We start from the raw sequence: 22637 nt of genomic DNA, 5'->3' as shown, positions 1-22637 counted from the left end.
GTTTCAACTTCCAACTATCAATAAATAATATAAAATATCTACCTAAGTTTTATTTGTATACTTATGGTATCTGTTTAAATACAATTTGACATTTATTATGAAATTTACTATTAGAATAAATAAAAGGTATTTATTACGTTCCACACACAGAAGATGCGTAATAATACAATATATTTTATACCTCAGTCTCTTGTGTAGTTTAGTCGTATTTTAAAATAACATTATTAATTAATACTTCTTCAGTATTCAAATATCTTGTATTGTTTGCAAAAACTTACACATACGAGTGAATTAAAAAAATATGGCAAATATGTATAAATACTGGAGATATAATTGATTAATAAATATCAGTTTTACATGTTTTACAATACAATTAAGACGAAATCTATCAGTACTATGATTTCGATGTTACTACTGTATAAATATGACAATATCACAATAATGAATATTAAATCCCTCTTCTAAAAGAGTCAGAGTGATTTCTAAAATAATAATACACTTTGGTCCCCTTTATTTCTTTTTAATGTTGTTAAAAATAATTGTAAGATAGTGCACGAAATATGACTAGTTACATAAATAATTAATTACTTCTACATAAATACATAATTACTTCTTTTTTTGTTTTTCGTTTGTGGTTTGAAAAAATAATGAAAAGCTTTAATGTTAATATAAGAATCTAGATTGTGAAAATTAACTTCATCATTTACTTTTTAATTGTTACAGAACGCCTACTTTTCTTAATTAAATCCATGATATTTCTGATAATGGGAAAGTAGAAGTTTGCTATAAATATGAATAGATTGTCAAATTTTTTCACTTCTTGAGAAGTTGTATAAATTCGTTGCGTAGCAGAACTAATAATATACATACACATATATATTTCTTGTAAAACAGGTGTCCATCAACTATTCTATGATAATTTGATGTTGGAGAGACAATCATCACGTCGTTGGGCTTTATGCCAAGTTTCTGTGCACGCTTACACTAAACGTTTCCGAACTAAACCGGTAAATTAAAGTAAACTAACTCAAGCAAAATAAAAACTTTAACATTCTTAATTACATATTTTGATTCATTAACAATTTTTTCTATAAATCAATACTGTGTGTTATATTTACAATTTGTTATGCAAAAGTCACTTATTTTGAAATGTCTCCCTTTAGTCTATCTGATCAACTAATTTGAAATTAAAGTCACGTTAGGCTGTTGATGCTCTAGTCGATACCGATCACTGATTCTGGTCATTTCACAGGAACATTGACCATGCTGTTCCACGCTGATCCATTGTCGTCTGTTATTAGTCCTGTTACTAGTTTCGTAACTCATTACCTCAATTTCAATCTCTTCATAATAGATCGCTGATTGTACAGGTAGACAACTCATATCTGAATTCATGCAGCATCCGGAGTGTCCGTCACATCGCTTTACGACAATATAAACAGGCTGAATGGTACTCTCCCCAGGATCCTGATGCAAGTTTTGCATCAAGTCTCTTAGATGGTACGCTCGAAATTGTGGTTTTTTACAAACAAACATGCTGGACGTTTTCACTGCTTCAGATAAAGTAATCCTATTGCTATTTATCGCCGTTGATCGCACCATGTTGTCCAAAGCCAATAGGATGAGTATCATTAACTCCAATAGGAAAGTCTTCAATGATCTATTTCTCATGCCTCGTATCTGTTAATTTATACTATAATTCTTATTGAATAATGTATGTTGTATCACTATGATTATCTTTACACGCACAGTTTGGGCAAATTGAAAGATTCAATTTGAATCTCACTGAAGATCACGTTCATAAATTCAAATTTTACGGCGCGATACTTGGTGAACACGTTTGAGATGTGTCTTCTCTAGCCAAATTACACGAACCACTGATATGTAGTCGTATCAAGAGGCATCCAACTGAGACTTTCCTGCTGCCAGAAGTGTATTTATACATGGAAGAGCTTGCACACACTTCACGCAAGGTATACACGTATCGTTACATTCATGCACACGCAAAATCTGATATCCTACAATTCTGCGGTAACATTTACTCATGCATTCCTTAAACCACTCAAAATATCCCGATGCATGGGAATTGTCACACTTTCTATCGTATGCGTCATGGATTCCATCCTGGAATATGCCTTAAAGTTTAATACAGAGATGTTAAATTTTTAAAATACTATAATACACAATAATGTAATATACAATAAGAAAATTATCATTTTATAACTATTTTTCAATTTAACATATTCTTCAAACGTAAATTCACACAATAAACTCTTATAATTTGCTACTCTCTTCGACATATTTGTCAATGCGATCGACTAACTTTCCGATAAGAGGATGTACGCGCTTATATCAAAGTCGAACTTCGACTTTTCTTTTATTGGTATGTTACTTGAGCAAGCTATCACTCATATACATATGAAACTTTTAATACATATTCAACAAATTCATTTCGGGCAAGCTATTCATAACTCAATGGACAATCAATGATGTAAGTAAAATTGTAATAATTGCGGGAGTCATTTTTTTTTTTATTGAAGTTTACAAAGATGTAGTAAGCTTTTTCTTATAAGTAAAATTGACTCATATTAATATGATTCATTGAAAGTCGAGTACAATAAATAATTGAGAAATATGCGGTTGTGTTACATCTTCCTATCTTCTATCTCCTACTATTTTCCTCATTGTTTCATAAAAAAATCTCCAGTCGATATATTAAAGTCAGGTTGTAAACTATGGTTCTGAGATTTCAAGGAACATTAACTTCTCTTATAATTTGAGAATTTTCCACAAACCAAACTGCTAGAATGATGTTTTGCGGTCGAATATTTGTTGCAAAGGAAGAATTGAAGTGGTCATTTTCTCGCAACGACCCCTTTGAAATATAGTTTTAAGTTGTTGGTGCAAGATATGTCCAAGGTATGCGATGCACTCAACTGTATAAATATTTGCTTATTCTTAAGATTTCTTTGAATTTATAAAATATATTTTTTATTTATCTATCTTGATCTTCATTTTTTATTAAAAAAAAAATAATAATACGCAGAAAATTGAGATAAATTTTATATCTTGATTCTAATAAAGCAGGTGAAGTATTCAAAATTACTCTCAATGAGAATGTATTAGCTATTTCCTCTTTCATAAAATGTATTCTGCATTATCCAATCCATTAGATATATTTCTTGTGTAAATTTCGTTTATATACATTTCGTCCGTAAAAATATAATTATGCTGATTGCAACAAACAGAACAGATTAAATAAAACAAGTTTTCTCATGCTTTCCCGCATGAGATCTATTCGTGTATATAAATATGTAACTTTTATTTAGGTATTTATTTATTCTCGCGAAGTTACGCGATTATATTATCATTCCTTATATTATATAAAGATATAGATCAATGTGATCTATAATTGAATTCAATCGACTATACATACTGTTTCATTTACATACGTGAAGAGTAATACATTGACTTTGCAATTATTCTCAATAAATTCTTATCTCTGGACTATGTTTGATAAAAGAACAGTGATACTAAGAATAGAAACGCAATAGAGATACAAAGAATAGAAAAGAGACAAAAATTTTACTTGATTGAATAAAATTTTTATGAAATCAGGAATCTTCAAATATAAGCACTATACCGAGTACATTTACTTTCTGATCGCGGATGTAAGTACATGAATCATCGGCTAACCATCATTTCAAATTTCCAAATGGTTACTTGTAAGAGAGTAGAAATTCGTTTGTATCTTATTTTGACAATTCGCCATACAATTAATTTTCTCCCAGTTTTCTGTTTTATATTTTGTGAAAGCCTCTTATATGCTTTGTACATATATACTTTTCCTCATCGTATTCTTCATAATTGCTTTTTATTCATATTTTTATTGATTAATCTATTTACTGGTACAGAAAGAACATCTTTCTTAAGAGGTATTAATGTATTTACTACGACATTATAATTTCACTTATAAGAGATATGATTAATAGTAAAATTGTGGGTGTGACGATTAGTAATTTCACGGATTCATTTGACGTTACGGCATAGCCCTCATAGTGCAAATAAAAATAAAATATATAATGAACGTGTTAGTGAAAGAAGTCGCGTAATTCAATAAATATCAATTCTTAAATGAGATTAAAATAATCAACTAGAAAATTTTGATTACATAAGGAGAAAATAAGAATAAAGCAACTAAAACAACATTTTTTTCAAAAAAGCACAATAAAATTTCTAATAATGTGATTTCTTAAAATCTAGTAGATAGTTGTCTTCAATGATCAAGGCTATCAACCGATATACCTACACACAAAATTCCATTAACGGTTCATAGATTCACAACTTCGCATACCATTGAGTCAGTTCCATGAATAGCTAGCTGTTAACGGATATTCGTAACATGAGTTTCGATTTGTGCAACCGTTGGTCACTCTCACCTTCCATATAAAAAATTTTCAGATACAGATATTTTATTCGTTTGATAAATGGCACCATAAAAAATTATCTTTTACTATTTATACATCGTGTAAAAATTAAAAGAATGTCATGAGTAAATTTTGCAATCAGACACTTCGCAGACGGTTGCAATGACTCACTGCAACCTGTCGCATCATATAACACTGGAGACCAGAGAGGGTCGAGATACTTCATGCCATGCCGCTATATTAAACAGTTTCTTTAACTTAATCATACAGATCTGCTGACATCTAATCGTTCCTCTGAATGAAAATTAAGAATATAAATATTTATGTGAATTATTACTTTCGTAATAACGATTGAATATTAGATTTAAATTGTCTTTTTTTAATTGTTTAAATAGTCATAAATTTTTTAATAAAGTAAGTCAGTGAAAATAAAGTCACTGAGACTTCCATAAGAATTATTTGAGAGCAAGAAGGATCGAACAAAATGTATCGATGCACGAAAAACAGTGCTTGGGATGCAACCGGTACCTACATGAAGAAGAAAATCAGAGGGTAGATGATAATTTGACTGATGACCGGTAGAAATTTGTCAGATTCAAAGTATGAAAAGGAAAGGGGAGTACGATGAAAGAAGAAAATGAGAGAAAGAGGAGGCAATTGATGAAGAAAGGATGATTAGTCACGCGACGTAACATGGTCCCAGTTCGAACGGGAGGCAGGACCCACTAGTTGTAATTATAGTTATCTTTGCGATGTTCTCGGAACGCTTTGCTTCAAGTCCTCCTCGAGCTTACCGAGAAATGAGAGAGAGAGAGAGACGGTGCGAATCGCCGTAGGACGAGACAAAACAATACGGCCAAAGGTAGATCAACGAAGAAAGATGATGAGAAATCGGAAAAAGAGGGGAGGCAGAGGGCATCGGGCCGAGGATGAAAGTTACATATATATATAGCAGGAGAAAGAATTCAGATCACAGAAGAGTAGTCGCAGTTCTCGACCCGGACAATTGCGAGTGAAATCAATCAGGACGTGTTGATTTTCAATTAAAGTAGAATTCTTCTTCACCAAAATCTCATTTAATACTGAGAAAGAACTGAAAATATGAGAAGTTATATTTTACTGTTTATTTCTATCCATCTTGTCTTTGCTACAATTGGTAGACATCATAGGTAAATTATATTATATCTATATATAAACTCAAAGCGTATATTGGTCACGTGGCTTTGACAGATCGATTAAAATAATGGATTTGATTTTCAGAGATAGTGGATTTCTGAATCACGTGCAACTAGTGCATGAATTTCGGTGTTCTATGCCACAACCGAGAGCTATACCAGTGGCAGAACTTCTAACTGTCGGCCCTAGCCCGGACGAAGTTTTTTATCCTGCCTCTACCGTTTTGACACGTTGCAAAGGGGCCGGATGTTGCCCGGATCCCAAACAGATTTGTGCACCTATCGAAACCAGAAACGTCAGTCTTGTTTTCATGGTGAAACACACGATTGACCGACAACGTGACAGACATCACGAAGTGATACATGCTTTGGAACATACAAAATGTGGGTGTGTCCATAAAAGAATGATAAAATTTGATTAATTCATTCTATTGAAATTTTTTCTTAAAACAGCAATGAAAAATACTTATGCGTTGTTATAAGAATATTATAAGTAGTTACTTAGTTACTCGTTAAAAAATTGAAATATACCAAAATATTTATAATCGCGCGATTAAATAACATTACATAATTAATTTTAATATAGAATAAGTTCCTCAATTTAATCACTCTTCAGGATTGTTGACTGTGATATTTTTATAACATAATATAAAGCACTATATGTTTTTTTTATAACACATTAATAAATGTTTTTGAATAATATATTTTTTTCATATTTAATTCCTTCTCAAACACCTTTTGTTTTTACGATGCTTCGTTTCAAAAGTAATAAAAACGAATAACATTCTACCAGCTTTTTCAATTAGTCAAATAATCTAGTTCACCTACTTACTTATTAGTCTTTTACGTCGAAGTATTGTTTCGCGGCCAACACGTCACGTTTTATACTTTCATTGTTTGGTGTTAATTCTAGAGCAGCTTCTAGTTCAGGAATACCATGCTGAGGCGCAGACAATTTACAGAGGGCTGCGCCTCGTCGAGCGTGACACTTGGCCCTTGACTCTCGATTGCTTTCGCATTTCGGTTCCATTAGTTCTAGTGCCTGAAAGATAAAATGAATGTTTCAATTTATTTTTACAAGTTGAACAAATTACAATTTCAACGACTTACTTTAGAACAGTCTTCTACACATCTATAATAATTCCCTAACGCATAATGTGCTGCTGATCTATTCACATAGAGAGATGCCATTTTATCACTAATCTTAATGCCACATGTGTAAGCACTTATGGCCGCCAGATAATTTCCAACTTTGAAGAAATCACTAAAAAATAATGATAAATAATTTGTTATAATATAATTAATATAAGGCTTTATCAAAGTATCAAACGTACTCTCCTTTATCTTTTAACCATTGCGGATCTCGTTCTTCCTGTCGAAGATCTTCCGTGTTAAAACCAATTTTGCGTCTTGCTTCTACTTGTTTTTGCAACCACTGTAATTCGGTTAATATTAACATGACTTTCTTCTACAGTAATTTTAATGGTTAGAAATATAAAAAAATAATACTTCTTGTTCTTCAACATGAGAGCTTTCCCTAGCTGGTGTTGGGAACTTCCGTTCCGAAAATGTTACGTTAATTGTACCTGTCTTTCTTGGTAATGGTACTGATTTTGAAGGTTCTTCGAATATGTTATTTCTTTTCAAAATTTTACCTTGTATCGCAGCCTCTACAGCTTCTAATCCTGGTCTCCTCTTTTGCTGTTTCTCGTAAACCTTACTTAAATCTTTTTTATTTGTCGCTTTTACTGTATCCGAATCTGAATCAGAATCTTGAGAACAACTGGTGTTGTTTTTGTTAATAAGAGAGTCATCTCTCTTCTCTGACACCTCTATTTGAAGATTATTTTCTTGATTTATATTTATCGATTGTACTTCTATAATCTTCTGATTGTCGACAGCTTTAGATTTAAATTCTTTTATAGTGTTACTACCGTTAAATATTTCTTCCTCAGTCATCGGGCGAGATTTTAACACATTATCATTGTCTTTAAACCATTTTAGCGGCGGTCTTGTAAAAATGATATAAAAAGAGATTATTAATTATATTAAAAAATAAAGAAAAAATTTATGATATATGAAAAAATATTTAAATTCTGGTATATACTTGTAAGCTTTTCTATTTTCTTGTACTTCTCCTTCAACATTAGAAAGAAATGGTAGTTCAGCTTTCGATCTCCAGTCTTCAAATTCCTGCATAGCTTCTCTCCGGTGTGCGTCCCGTATCGCATCTATTTTATTCAGTGTAGCTGTATTGACACTGATTTGTTCTTTCACTGCTTCCTTTTGTAAATATTGACGCTTTTCTGAAGAAAGTTATGAATCATTGGAAAATATATAAGTTATAAATTGTAACATTATTTACAATTCTCTACATACCACTCTTAAGTTTCATATTTTCTTCGGCCAATTTCTGAGCATGTTCTAAAGCTTGAGTACGGCAATCTCGTTTAAAATCATTGTTAATATCTTGCACCTCGAGAGTAGGCCACTCCAAATTAGTGTTTGTTTTATGCAAAGCAACTATTGCTTCTTCTTCCGTCAAAGTGCATTTACTTTCTTTTTCAACAACATTAGCCCAAAGAAATAATTCTAATATGAATGGTGGAAAACTGATCTGTTATTGAATTAAATATCGTATGTTATTTGTATACATTTAAAAATTTAACTTTAGGAATTAAACTCTATACCTTTACGTAATTATCTATTACGAATAAGTCAACTTTTTTTGGATGGCCTTTCAAAGGTACGTTCAATATAACAAATTCTGAAGTTTGACGCCAAGAATAGTCTTTAATAACTATTGCTGGCATTTTCTTCTTTAACGCAATGTCCCATTACATGTAATTCTCGCTATCGAAGCGATGTAGATTATCGATCAAACATTTTGCGATATACAGCGCTTTATTTGTATACGAATAGTGGGTGGTGAATACGAATGAATATACCAACATACAGGATTCTGTTTCTATATTTATGATTCATTTTCGTACATAAAAAATTTTATTCTAACAATAAGTACATATGTAATATATGTTACAAGTATCGAATATATTTTCAATACTTCATTTATCAGGTAAAAGGAACAAACTACGAATGTATAGTATGAATTATTTTTAATTAAAACGTTTAAGAGTATTTGTTGACAATACTTTTCATAGACATTATTAAAAAGCTGCCATGTATGCAACTGACATTCTGTGTCTTTATCCATGGAACTATAATTTTCTCTCTTATGAGCAATACTTGAAAATCATCGAAAATGTATGAAAACATTCAGATATTATGTAGCTCTATAGAGGAGTACAAGTTTTGGTTCTACAATTACTTTTGGACAAATGGCATTTTATTACGTCATACCTAAGCCATTGCTCGAAAATCAACTATAAAAACTTATTGTAAATCAGTCGGTTTTTATCAAACATCGCTCCTACCAAATCACAATAGTTATTTAAAAACGAATTGCAGGACGTTCCAATTCATGAAAATTTTTAATTCATTAAACACACTTATATCTCAAAACATATTAATGGTTACCCTGAGACGCAAGAATGTTATATGTGTTGATATTTTTAATGAGTTCCCACATTTCGTTGTACATAACGACAAAAGTAACAATAATTGCTTTTGAAATATTGTGATACATAATATTATTAGAAAATGGAGGACCTTTGATAAACGCTTAAGTTAGGAAATTAAAGACTATTTTTTTATAAAGATATTATGACACTACGGTTATGCCTCTTACACGCCTTATATCATAATCATTTTTGTAGATTACAGTATTAGTGATCATTCACTGCGTAATATGTACAGTATATGTAACAATGCTAAATACTTTGTTCGTTTAATTGTTTCATGTAAAAGAAATTATTCTTTTTCAAAAGAAAAACATTGTACATTAAGAATGGTATAAAGGTGAAACAAAGTATTTAACACTGTACAAAACTTAATGCTATTATAAATAGGTATACGTACAATAAAGTACGTTTGTCTATATTGTACCCAAGCGAGTCCCGTAATCATTTGAACAAACATTTAGAATGAACTTTTGTTAGGATACTAGTTTAGTATTAACATATATTACTTAATACCTAATGTATCCGTACAATATTCACGCATACATAGAGACGTCGCCCAAAGTATAAGAGCTCTTGTGGTTTCTTTTTACTTATATATGTTGATAAAGGTAAAATTATAAAGTATCGCATATGTGGAATGTCTGAAGTATATAAAACGCTAAAGAAATTCATCACATAATTTAAGAATTAATAAGATGGACGTTGTGCGGATTTCTAATGCATAATTCACAGATTAAATACAATAATACAAACGTTGTTACGATTAAAAGGAAGAAAAGTTTTAATACAAATATCAATATGCTAGCATGATAGAAATTCATTAACACTTTATTCGATTTGCTAATTTGAGAGAATTTGCTAATTATGTGAAATATAAACTGAGCAAATTTAGACGGAATAAATATAGATAAATGAAATTATTTTATGATTTGATCAATCTACAGTGGAATTTAACACAGTAACACATACTGTATTGGCAATTACAAATTCGTTGATATTTCATGATGTACATATAGTAAAGGATAGTCACTTCTCTTCTAACAATAGTTACACTCTAGGACTCTATTTTACTAATATTTATATTATTCATTATGAAAAGTTGTTACACAATTGATAGTAAAAATAAATACAGAAACGATATATCCTAGTAACACGAAACTTATGTTTCTCTACAAAACTATACTTACAATTATAAAAAAAATGTTAGCTAATTAAATTTTTATTACAATTTATCTAAATGGCTTGAATTTTATACATACATCTGGCATGCATACATCTGGCATAGTAGGCATGCTTTTACATTCATACACATTCTCTTCCTCGAAATATATTCATTGTTATTTTATAAATAATAGCTAGTACAAATACTATAAGAACAGCATGAATGTGAACCAACTTGAATATAAAGTTATAAATAAATGCAAAAATCTGAAGTTAAAAAATTTATAAATAATAAAATTTAAAAATTTCGGATATGAAGAAGTCCGATTGAGAACATTTAGAACTGTGTGTGTGTGACTGTTTATATGTACTAGAGAATTAAATACAGACGGAAGAAGTGAAAATTACAATCACTGGAATATTGTACGCAAAATTTGAATATGTCACCGACTTTTTGTGCAAAGTTATTGAATTTTATATAGGACATAAGTACATTAATGTACGCACAAACTATTTTTTTCGTGCAGCTTTTTCTGCTTTTCGTCGCATTCGTTCTATTTCTTTCCTTTCCTTGCGTTCCCGATCTGCTTGTGCTCTAAGTTCTTTCAATTTGCGTTTCAAGTGTGATTTTTCATCTCCACAAATGCCAAAAGCTTTGAGGTCACGAGACTCAAGTCGTAAAAGGTTCCCACCATTAATTCCAGTTTCCAAAAAGCGTGGCGCATAACGTTCCAAACCAATTCCTGATAACCACTGACAAACCTAATACCATTTTTCAAATTACAAATCCAATATTTTGCAATAAATCTATAGTCTTTAGTAAAAATATTTCTTTAAATAGATATATACTTACTTGTTCTTTGGACCAATCGGTAACTGGTGCATTCTGCCAGAAGTGAGACTTCTTGTCACCTAAACCAAAGTCGCTTGGATGAGGAGGCAACCAAACTTCACTCGTATCTAGATCCATAATATTTACACACGGGAGGGGTAAAATTATGAAAAACAAAGTGTATAAAAGAAAAAAAGAAGGGATCAAGAATCAATCATTCACTGCTTGCATCGTGTTGCGAATACCAAAAATACCTGTTTTAGACGGACTAGGGTCAACAGCAGGTGGGCTCACTGATCCACCAGAAGACAGACTAGAAGGTGAACTACCTGGATGATGCCAAGGTGTGGAACCACTACCAATTAAATTTGATGAAGGGATAGTGGCCTTTTTTACTGTACAGATAAACAAGTCATTATACAAAAAAGGAGCTACTATCTTTGAGACACTCTTTTTTAGGTACCTGATAAGATACATTACCTCTTTGATTAGCCTCGCTTACAGCTTGTCTTATTTCTTCTACTAAATGATGAGTAACTAAAGCTGGATCGCTAGAATGTGGATTATTTAAGTCACTAAAATCCCCAGAACTTTCTCTTGATGAAGACATGTCGTTTCCACCAAGTCGTCTCTCTCTTTCTGCTAAAACTTGTTTTAACTGTTCTGCAAATGATGCTGGCGGTCCAGTTAGATCTATGTATAAAGAATCGATAAGAATTGTATATTTAAAGTTTTACAAAGATTGCATATAAAGAGAATAACAGAAAAACTACTTTTTTGAGATTGTGGCCAACTTTGTTCTGTCATAGCTCTGACTTGTGAACTAATAGTGCTATGTTGTCGAATTGCTGTCGGATGTGTAGGTTCCACGTGTTTACTTTTCAATGAACTAATTGAAGAACTACTGGAATAGGAACTCAAATTTGATTGCTTTGATGTTAAGTCATTTGGCGATCTGCTGCTTGTGTCCTGAGAAAGTAATTTAGAAGATGAATCTTCATCAGTATTATCACCTGATTCGTCCAAACCATAATCCTGAAATACAAAATGATTAAATAATTTATAAAATAATAAACATTTCGTTCCCGGATTTAGTAATTGTGACTATATACTTACAGAACTGCTGTTGCTAAGGCCACCAGAACGTTTAGGAAGTTGTCGATTTGCAAGTCCTCCTCTACTGGCAAGTTCAGCTTTACTTTTCCCAGCAGAATTATCAAGAAGTCGATGTGCAGGTACTGCTCGATCTAACTCTTCTTTGACTGGCAATGGGAGCGGTAGTTTTCTTTCGACCGTCGCTGTTTTATCACCATCATCCGGACTACTCAAATCTGATGTTTCAGTATCTGAAAGTTGACAACTAGTTGATGAGGGAGGAGGAGGTAATTGACGACGCGATAACTGTGGCGTAACAATCCTAGCCGTAGTTCCATCATAAGGCAATCTCACTGGTAATCCAAACCTTCTTTGTGTTTCTGTTAATTCTACTTCCAATGTGATTACCTATAATTATTTATAATTAATTTTTTGCTACATATATATTGTTTTCATTTTTTTATGATAATTGATAACATACCCTATCTTTCAAACTTTTAACAAGAGCGTTATATTCCGTATCCTTCTCTTGTAGTAACTGTTGGTAAAATTCATCTCTAGCAGCAATATCTGTGCGTAATTCGCGAGCTGCTCTTCTGGCTCGGGCATATTTTTGTTGTAAAGCAGCATTTTGTGCTGTTGCCTGAGAAAGCATTTCTCGCGCCGCTATTAAATCCTGTCTAGCAGTACCCAAGGCTCTTTCAGATTCGTGAAGTCGTAAACCAGATTCACGCAATTTTGCTGCATATTCCTCACTCCCAGCTCCACTGTTTTCTAAGTCTACAAGCTATGAATAAAACATTTCATATAATTTTTTTGCAAATACATATACAAAATACATGTATAGATTAATATTCCTTCAGTAAACCGTTTTATAATCCTTTATGTTAATTATGATAGCAAATCAAAACATAGAAGCTATATGAAATGGAAAAAACTGAACAAACTCATAAAAAATACATACTAAGCTACACACAAATTAATAAGTATAAGCATGTGACATACAAGCAAAGTGCATCAACACACAAGAATGACATAAAATTGTGTATCTTATGACATTACCTTAGCTTTGAGTTTTTCCACCTCTCCATCTGCTAATGCTAGTTTATACTGACTCTGCAAGCAGTGAACAACGAACACAGTGCATAAGCAACACCAAAATATATTCACGCTTATAAAACCTATGAGGAAGTGCTTATGGTGTATATAAGATAGCAATATAAACAACATATATACATATATGTACAACAGATTATAATGCACATGTTCATACAAATTTATATATTGCATTCTATACAGCAATATTTTACATAAAATTGATAAAAACAAACACAAAACTGAATATTTTGTGCAATAATAAAATAATACAAAATATAGTTTGATATAAAAATTATAAAATTTCTAATCTAAATTATCTTTTAAAGGTAATGAGACCATGGTATGTATTTCTCATTAACTATATGTTTGAAGAGAATATAAAAAAACTTATAGATGAAAGCTATTATAACTAAATTATTATACACATAAAATAATGCAAATTACATATGTTTTATACTACATATTTCTTTTTTTATTAACAAAAAAATAATACCTCTTGTAAAAGCAGTCTTAAACTGTCAACATCGTTTTGTGTTGTAGCAGATGTATGTGGTGGCATTGATGAACTGATGATAGGGGATCTACTCCGACCGGAAGAAGATAAATAATTTTCTATGGGACTTTGAGGAGGTTCCCCTTCTGAACATGATGACATGGCTGGAGAACCTGGTATTCCTCCCATTCCTCCAACAGAAATGTCTTCACTACCTCGTTGGCTATCGGGTGAAGCATCCGAAAAATTAAGTTTTCTGTAGAAATTTACTTATTTTAAAATCTCTTAGAAAGCTTTATGAAGTTTTTAATTGGTTGAAAATTGATTTCCCTCAGAACTTCAAGAGGCTTCGAGCTGTCATTGAAGTGGCCGCAATTTTCGTCATAAACATTAGCGAGCAAGGATAAGACATCATTGGGAAATCATTTTTAAAGAATATAAAAATTTGTTGGTTGTAAATTAATTGATTGATACCTTGCAGAATTGGCTTGTTGTTCTCTTTCTTTATCTGCTTGGAGGCTTTGTCGAATTAACATAGCTACTTCCGAATTTGGATCACGTTCTCTGCCAATTACAAAACGTACAAGACCTGAAGTATTACGAAGGACACTAGCTGCATATGCTTGTGTTACTCCAACTAGAGATTTTCCGTCTACTTCAACGATTTGATCGTTTACTTGTATTCTGCCTTCTCGAGCAGCTGCGCCTTTCTCTGTGATTGTTTTGACAAATATACCTAATTTTTCTAGACCTGCATCCGCACCGACACCCATTCCAATAATACTTAAACCAAGACCTTCTGGTCCCTTCATAAGTTCCACTGGAAATACCTAATAAATTTGTTGCTTGTGTTACATGTATATACAAAATAAAACATACACCATCGTTCAATATTGATTTTAAACAATATTACCTCCATTTTTTCAACTCGCTTCTCAAGTTCATACTCTGCACTGGCAGCAACAGGATCTACATCCTCGTTTCGTCGATCGTACTCATTTACTGAATGTGTTGAATAAACTCTCATTGGTTTCGTATCAAATGAAACTTTAGACATTTTCTTAATTGGTATATTTGTTGGATAATCATCTTTTTCGTCATCTGATTCTGGTATCCCTGCAACTTCCATCCAAAAATGACCATCCTCAAAATAGTGTACACCATTTTCCACCAATACCTAAATAAACATTATAATACTTAATTATGATTTATTCTTAAATTATATTTAATAAACATATGTTTCATCTATGATCTTACAACTTTGCCGGGTGTCGGTGGGACATATTCGTCTTGATGTTCCGTTTCTGTATCATCGTTAATTTCGTAAGTATCGTTTAAGCTATTAACGGAACCAAGTAAACCACTTTCACTACCTGTTACAGAACCCACTTGACTCTCCGTCAACGAGTCTATTGTTAAATCGCTACGTGATCTATGGGACAAACTAAAAAGTCATAAAAATTTAGTATTTTTTAATGAAAAATTGTTATAATTTTATACTAAATCATGTCACTGTGTGCTATTAATAAAAGTAACTAAAATCAATACATAGCATTAGCTGCAAAATAGTTTTATAAAACATAAAAAACATAAAAGACCAAACTGATTCACCTATAATCATTAATGGTGCTATTTATAAGACTGGTATCAGGAGCAGACAAGACATCAGAAAGCCAATCTGGTGTATTATCTTGATCATCCCTTTCCCTCTCTTTGTCCATTTCTCTATTTTTATCAATAGAATTTTCTTCACTTACAACTTCAGCATGCGTTGTTGGTGATAATAATCTTGCTATCTCTTGAGCTTCCTCATCCGACAGTAAAGCTGATCCTTGTCTAATTGAGTATTCATATGATTCACGATGCTTTTTTTATAATTTAATATCATAATCAATGAACTAAACATTTAACCAGACAATAATAATTAACTCACCTTATCTTTTTCTCTAGGATGCTGTGTTTTGTCCCAGAACATTATAAGTTTGTTTGAAGTCACATTCAAATAAACATGAATAGAAGAAAATATTAGAATTCAAAATAAGGAAATAAAAGTTATTAAGCTGTTTGCAAGTTGCTATGAAATTATTTGCCATATAACTAGAATTATCATAATGGTAAAATACAGAGACATATTTAAAGAAATCTATATTGAAATTTTAGTGCATATAATTTTAAATTTTAAATACATTATTATATACAATTTTGTGTATAGTTGTAATTATTTATTCAAGTAACTTACCGAGAACTTAGCAGGTTTTCTGCTTCATCAGCTGTCATAGTATCTGGTGTTACAGGAATTTGATTTGTAATAGCTTTGGAAAGATTTTCTGTAGCAGTATTAGAATCATTCTGTTCCATGACATATTTCACATCCATTGCTGGTGTATGTTCCAGATTTGTAACAGTTTTAGTATCACTGGAATCACTATCATCATGAACACTACTTTCAGATACAATATGTTCATTTAGTTGTTTCTTTTCTATATGTTGCTGTGTTACAATAGCAGGTGATACATTTTGAGCTATATTAATTTGTTGAACTGTACTCGTAGAAGTATTTTCTTGCAACCTCAACTTTGCTAATTCAGCTTTTTGTTTCTCTTGTTCCCATGTTGTTTGTGGTTGATCTAATTGTTCTATACTTCTATTTAGAATATTGCTTATTGTTTGGGAATTGGATTTAGACGATGATACTGTATCCCCTGCTAATGTTATGAATTCTTTCTTATTATTCGTTTTTGACATAAATTTGGACGTATTTTCTGAATGTGCAGCATTATCTAATTCTGTTTCTTTGTTAATCGATTTTTCTGGTGAATTATCAGTACTCTGAACACTTGAAACTATTGAGCATTGATTTGTGTTTAAATAATCTTTTTCTATTTGATCTACTTTATTATCCACTTCGACAAAACTTGACCGTTTTCCAGATACTTCTTCTTTATTTTTTGCTAGTTTTTCTCGTACAGAGATCTTAATTTGATCATTTTTGGCATTAGATACTGTTTTCTGACATACTGTTTCAGAAAATGTATGCCTTTCATTGGCAATATTTGATTTTGACTTATCTAAGACTACATTTTGATTTCCTTCTGTAATCGCTGAATTTATTCGTACATGATCTTGATTACTATCTTGAGATATCTTATTATGGCAACCTTTTGTTGAATCAGTTTTTATTAAAGCATTTTCTTCTACATTTGTGTTTACTTGTGGCTTAACTTCATCGTTTTGGGTAGAAATTTCTTGATTTTGTTGCATTTTTTTTACATATGGCGAAGGTATTGGTATATCCTTATGTTCTAAAGGTGGGTATTCTTGATCTGAACTAATAACAGATGGTGGTCGTTGTCCCAAACCAGCAGCTTGAAGATCGACGCGTACATGAGATCGCCGAATAACTGTTGTAGTATCTGGTTCATTGAATTTTGAATTTTTTTCTAAACTATCCTTTTCAGCAATGGATTCTGTATATGCTGCAGGCTTTTCTTGTTCTTCATGTTGCAAATCATAACTGTTACGTCCTTAAATATCGAAATATCATTTATTGTTATTTATAATAAAAAAATTTACATGCTATGCGTAAATATATGTATATCATCAATTTATAAGAGAAGATGTGAAATACCTCGGCAATCAATGCAAAGTAGTCGTAGACACATGGTACTTGTATTTCTTTTATGTATAAAATAGTAAACAATTTATAAAATTGTAAAATCACATGCACAATAAAAACACTGGGATTAACGTTTTGTTAAACTACAACCATAACTCTGAATGTTTTAAAATTTCTCATAACATATAATGTTTGATAAAAATGTGTTGGATATGATGGATAAAATGACACACATATTTTACATAAAGGATTCAGGAAATATTTAAAAAGAAAAGCAATTTTGTAATATAAAATTGAAATTACTATTTCTAAAAATTTTTCTAAAAAATATTTTTAAAAACACATTGCAAAAAATTTAACATATTACACAAAAGATAATTTATGCATCACTTATATACATCTTTATGAAAAGTGTAAATCCACTTTTCATAAAGCAGCTACCATAAAAATTATATTAATTTTCAATATAGATTTTTTATAAGCACTGGTAAACAAATTATTAAAATTTGTAAAGTACTTCTCTGAAATAAATGGTGTGAAGTAGAACCAGACAGAAGCAGAACAGAATACACAGATTTCTATAAATAATACTGTTGAACCAGTAGGAGGAACTAAGATCAAGAAGAGAAGGAGAGGGAAGAGAGGGAGAACTTCCTTCTGCACTGTTACTTTTTAGTATTTTGGCACATAGCCACAATAAAATTGCAAAATTTAGATATATTGTAAGATAATTGTTTTATAGTAATTAATAAAATATAAAGTTCACTTATTAAAATATAAAATTTAGTTAAATTTATATTTATATATATGTACAAAATGTATTTCCTATTATATATGTTTGTATAGGTATGAATTGTGTTATTGTATACGTATGAATCGAATTATTCACATATACTATACCGGCTTGAAATTTTTCTGACATTTCCTTATCTGCCTTCTCCTCCTTACTATCCTTGGAAGGGGAGCTAGGGGAGCTCATACTAGAAGATGCACTATCCGTACCTCCAGAAGGTGGTCTCAATTCCGGATCTGGAGATTTTGACGACTCTATTTTCTTTTCTTCTGTCAGATTATCTTTCTTCCTCACAGTATTTATACATGGTCTGGCCCAGTCTGGTCGTGGATCAGGTCTTACAACTTCATTTTTGGTTTCTGTATCTTCCCTGGCACATTTTAAATCAGTTGCTTTCTTTAAAATTTCATCATTTTTGGCTAACCATTCATTTCTCCACTCAGAAGTTTTAGGTGGCGAACGTATAACATTTGAAGGATAATTTAAATATTCAGGAGCATCAAGAAGGTCACTATCTTTCCTCGTTTTACTTTCCATTGACATACTAACAATATTTTCTATTGACATACTTCGTGTTGGACTAGACATATCAGAATTTCTTTCATAAGAGGAAATATGTGATTTTGTTTGTGAATAAATATCGATACTTGAACTTGCAAGAGTATTTTTAAGAGGTAATGCACAACTTTCAGAAGTGTTTTTCGAATGATGCACTGTAGTATTTTTCGATGTATCTGCATTTCGTGAATGCAATTTAGCTGCAGTATTCTTTTGCACTACTGCATATTCTGGGATGAACGCATCTTGTGTTTTCTCTACTGTAGGATTTTTTGAAATTTCCCGTTGTTCTTGATTTCTTTGGAAATGTTTATTTTGTACATTTATATTCTTTTGTACAACTGCATATTCAGGTATAGTCGGTGAAGTATCAAAATATTTATTTATGGTAGCATATTCTGGACTACTAGGAATATCTGGTGGAGATATTGCAGCAATACTAGCTGGTCTCTCTTTCTTTGCATTTGAAGTAGAAGAGTTTCTTGTTGGTGGTAATGGTGGAGGTGGTGATATGGCTGACGATCTAACAGAACAAAAGCTTGCAGATCTTGTAGCTGGATTAGCAGAAATATCTGATGATCTTTTTGACTCACTATCAGTACTTGCAGCATTTTGTACATGTCCTACAGAAGTAGCTTCAACATTCACTTTATTTGCACTCTGATTTAAAGAACTTTGAACCAAAGATCTATTTGGATCTGAATTATATCTACTTGGTCTTGTTTTTGAAAAGTGACTAGTCCAATTTTTTTGTTTTTCAATTAATTCTTTTGAGTTCAATCTCCTCTCTGGTTTCTCTGGTTTCTCTGGCCGATCATCCAAACGATTTTCTTTGCCATAATTTTTGTCAAATTTCCCAAATCCTGCTCGTGATTTATGTTTATCTGGTATATTATCCAAACCATGATTATGACCATTTTCAAAATGTCTTTCAGCATTCAAAGCTGGTACACTTGCACTCCAATTGCTCAAATGATCTCTGGTCCCTGGAGGTGATGGTGATCTAGGACGTGGTGATCGAGCTGGAGATGTACAACCTGAACCAGAATTTGCAGAGCTAGAACGTGATCTCAAACCATGTAAATTACTAGGTTTTGTAATCCTGTCCACCCTACACAGAAAATATACTCTGAAGATAACTGAATAATATATTATATATTTTATACATTTATTTCCTATTTGCTATTATATACTTACGGTTTGTTTGGTTTATTCTCCTCCCCAAGTTTTTCAAAAAGTGCACGTGCATTATTAAAACGGGCTACATGACTCTCAGTCCTAACAACTGTAACTTGTGTAGGAGATTCTTTTAAAGGCACAGCTGGTTCCTTGAAACCATCTGATAGAATATTATTTGTTCTATGGATTAGATTATCCAATTGTGGTTTTGATTGAAAGATATTTGCAATGGCTGAAACCTTTGAGCCACCAACTCGTTTCTTTTCTTCCACTGTTGCCATGATGTATTTCTCCTAACAGAAAAGTGATGTAAAATATTGTGTAATATACATAGCACTTATGAACTGTTTCAATAATTTAAATCCAATAAGTCTCTATAAAAATAATAAGCTTTTAAAAAAATAGATATACATTACATGTTATTATTACCTGCACCTCTTGTATATAAAAGTGATAAATTTTACAATTTGATGTATTTCAGCCCATTGTCATTCATATATTTTTTGTATTTATCATGTTTTTAATGATCTGAAAAAAAGATATTATACTAATAGGTATAACATGAAAGTAATTGATTGTACATGATTTAACCCATGAATAAATTTGATACATTATATTTATTTATAAAATTGTTTTGTATCTACATCTGAATTTTAATGTTTCATAAATGTTTATGCAGGTCATTGATTTATCAACTCTCAAGACATGTCTTTGAAATGCAGAGCATATTCTTTGATAACATTAGTGGAACATTTTATTATGTTATATATTAGATATATTTACTATGATTGTCTGAAATGATTTAAGTTAGACTTAAATGGAAGGCATAGCATAAAGAGGTGGGGTCTTGTCTGGGCTTCACCCTCCTCCTATTGCCATAGCACACCATGCTCCTGCAATCAATACTTGAATCCTTTCTCTGTAGTTGAAGTATGAAAAGTGGAAGCATGCACATGTTATATTCTTATATTATGTACAGTGCATATAATGTATACATAATTGTAATAATAGGTTAAAGTTAAATGTAGTTTAAAATAAATAATAAAGCTACTGTAGTAAACCTTTTTTCATTTATATAATCTTCTATAATATTTTATGTACAATACTTAAAAAAATTATCTTTACTATTTATTCTTCCAATATTTGCTTAATTAAATATAAGTAAATTTAATAAAAAAATGATGATCTAACTGTAATAAATTAATCACAAAATATATAGTGTCATTAACTATTGATCAAAAGATATTTATAAAAAATTATATAGTAATGTTTATTTATTCTCTATCATCTTTTTTATAATATGAATCTGTTATACCTAAACAATTATGTTACATATATTAAAAAAAGAAAAATAATATACTACTTTATAATTAAAAGAATTTGCTAATATTATTAAAAGTTATATTGATTATCAGATGATTCATATTTATCAGATAATACAGATATCTATTAACAATAATATAAAATGTTACTCTGAATGAATTATATAAACAGAAGCAAATTTGCAAATTTTAATTTAAGTTAACAAAATTTATATACTAGCTTTCTTTAAGTATAAGTTTTTTGTATGAGTTTTTATTAAATGTTTTAACATTAATGAATTTGCTTGAATTTTTGTTGAGTTCCTCCCTTTCCATTTACATACCTAAATAAAGAAAATAAAAATATTTGTGTCATATCACAATTTTTCAATAATAATTATTACAACAACGTATTCACCTTAAGCTTGAAAATAAACACTACTAAATAAGCGAAACTTTAAATATTATTTAAAAAAAATAAATATATGTTTAAGAGAGAAAAGGAGTTACTCATAATAATTCTGCATGTGTAAAATTTAAAATGCATCTATGGATGTTATAAAATGTGAATAATTCAGTATGAGTAATCATACAATATTTACAAAAATTCAAGTAAACGTACGTTGTATTTCGCCATTATAAGCTGCCAGACCAGCGAATTTGAGTCTTGTAAAAAATTTACAATAGTAGTTATCATTGAAAAATTCTTTTAACACACAATATTTTGAATAACTTTCAATTTATAACAAAGTAATATACTCGCAATCAAATCAAATTACTTTTAAATAAAGTATGACAAATTGTTTATAGAAAGTATAAACTAACCAGAGGTGTCACCATGTGCACGAAACCATTTTCCTTTATAAGATGTATTTTCAGTGTTTTCTATCTTCTTTTTTCTAGTGGCACGGCTTTTTTTCACATGTGCAAACACGATCGTAAGAATATTGTTTTATCAAATTCTAGGTAAATATGATAAGACTTAACTGTCGACTTTGTCAAGATTGCTTATATTCGTGACAGACGCTTATTCCCAAAAATTTTTTTATTCTCTCATATACAATAATACTTGCACAATAATGATAAACGCGTGAATCGATGTATTACTTTTAATTCTAGTTCCTAAATAGCCACTACTTATTTTTGGCAATGAATTATGATTAATTTTACATCGCGATACACTTTCACAACCGGCTGTAATCTACCCGTGTCAACAACCCGTGAAAAATGATCCAAGATGGTCGTTATCTCTTTTTAAAGATGGCGACCATGAATGATGCTAGGGATTTTAATTCTAACAAATTTTATGCGGAAAAGGATGTTTTATC

At 31.0% G+C, this 22637-nt stretch overlaps 3 protein-coding genes across 10 annotated transcripts; all 3 read right to left on the bottom strand.

Moving 5' to 3' along the window:
- Positions 1-76: 76 nt before the first annotated feature.
- Positions 77-2618, bottom strand: LOC105666122. The gene has a single exon (XM_012312445.3). The coding sequence runs from the start codon at positions 1669-1671 to the stop codon at positions 1177-1179; it is 495 nt and encodes a 164-aa protein (XP_012167835.1). The 5' UTR covers positions 1672-2618; the 3' UTR covers positions 77-1176.
- A 2947-nt stretch (positions 2619-5565) lies between these two features.
- Positions 5566-8564, bottom strand: LOC100645952 (dynein axonemal assembly factor 4). Its single transcript, XM_012313038.3, has 8 exons — positions 8293-8564; positions 7982-8219; positions 7710-7908; positions 7112-7613; positions 6937-7037; positions 6713-6866; positions 6435-6644; positions 5566-5881 (listed from the first exon to the last, which is right to left on the bottom strand). The coding sequence occupies exons 1-7, from the start codon at positions 8413-8415 to the stop codon at positions 6438-6440; spliced, it is 1524 nt and encodes a 507-aa protein (XP_012168428.1). The 5' UTR covers positions 8416-8564; the 3' UTR covers positions 5566-5881; positions 6435-6437.
- A 137-nt stretch (positions 8565-8701) lies between these two features.
- Positions 8702-22549, bottom strand: LOC100646066. Of its 8 annotated transcripts, none has more exons than XM_048409760.1 (19): positions 22135-22549; positions 20425-20536; positions 20027-20301; positions 18379-19940; positions 16102-17386; positions 15796-15816; positions 15474-15698; positions 15120-15306; positions 14776-15039; positions 14337-14692; positions 13863-14118; positions 13334-13387; positions 12753-13058; positions 12293-12679; positions 11947-12211; positions 11657-11869; positions 11431-11571; positions 11198-11304; positions 8702-11106 (listed from the first exon to the last, which is right to left on the bottom strand). In XM_048409760.1, exons 3-19 carry the CDS (start codon positions 20287-20289, stop codon positions 10855-10857), a joined length of 6144 nt encoding a protein of 2047 aa, XP_048265717.1. In that variant the 5' UTR covers positions 20290-20301; positions 20425-20536; positions 22135-22549; the 3' UTR covers positions 8702-10854. The 8 variants fall into 8 exon arrangements, with proteins under 8 accessions (XP_048265717.1, XP_048265716.1, XP_048265719.1 ...); XM_048409759.1 differs by having other exon boundaries at positions 20438-20536; XM_048409762.1 differs by having other exon boundaries at positions 11198-11256; positions 20438-20536.
- Between the last annotated feature and the right edge of the window lie 88 nt (positions 22550-22637).

This window comes from Bombus terrestris, chromosome 10 (genome assembly GCF_910591885.1).
Source record: "Bombus terrestris chromosome 10, iyBomTerr1.2, whole genome shotgun sequence".
Lineage (NCBI taxonomy): Eukaryota > Metazoa > Arthropoda > Insecta > Hymenoptera > Apidae > Bombus > Bombus terrestris.
This window is presented reverse-complemented; position numbering and strand designations above follow the sequence as displayed.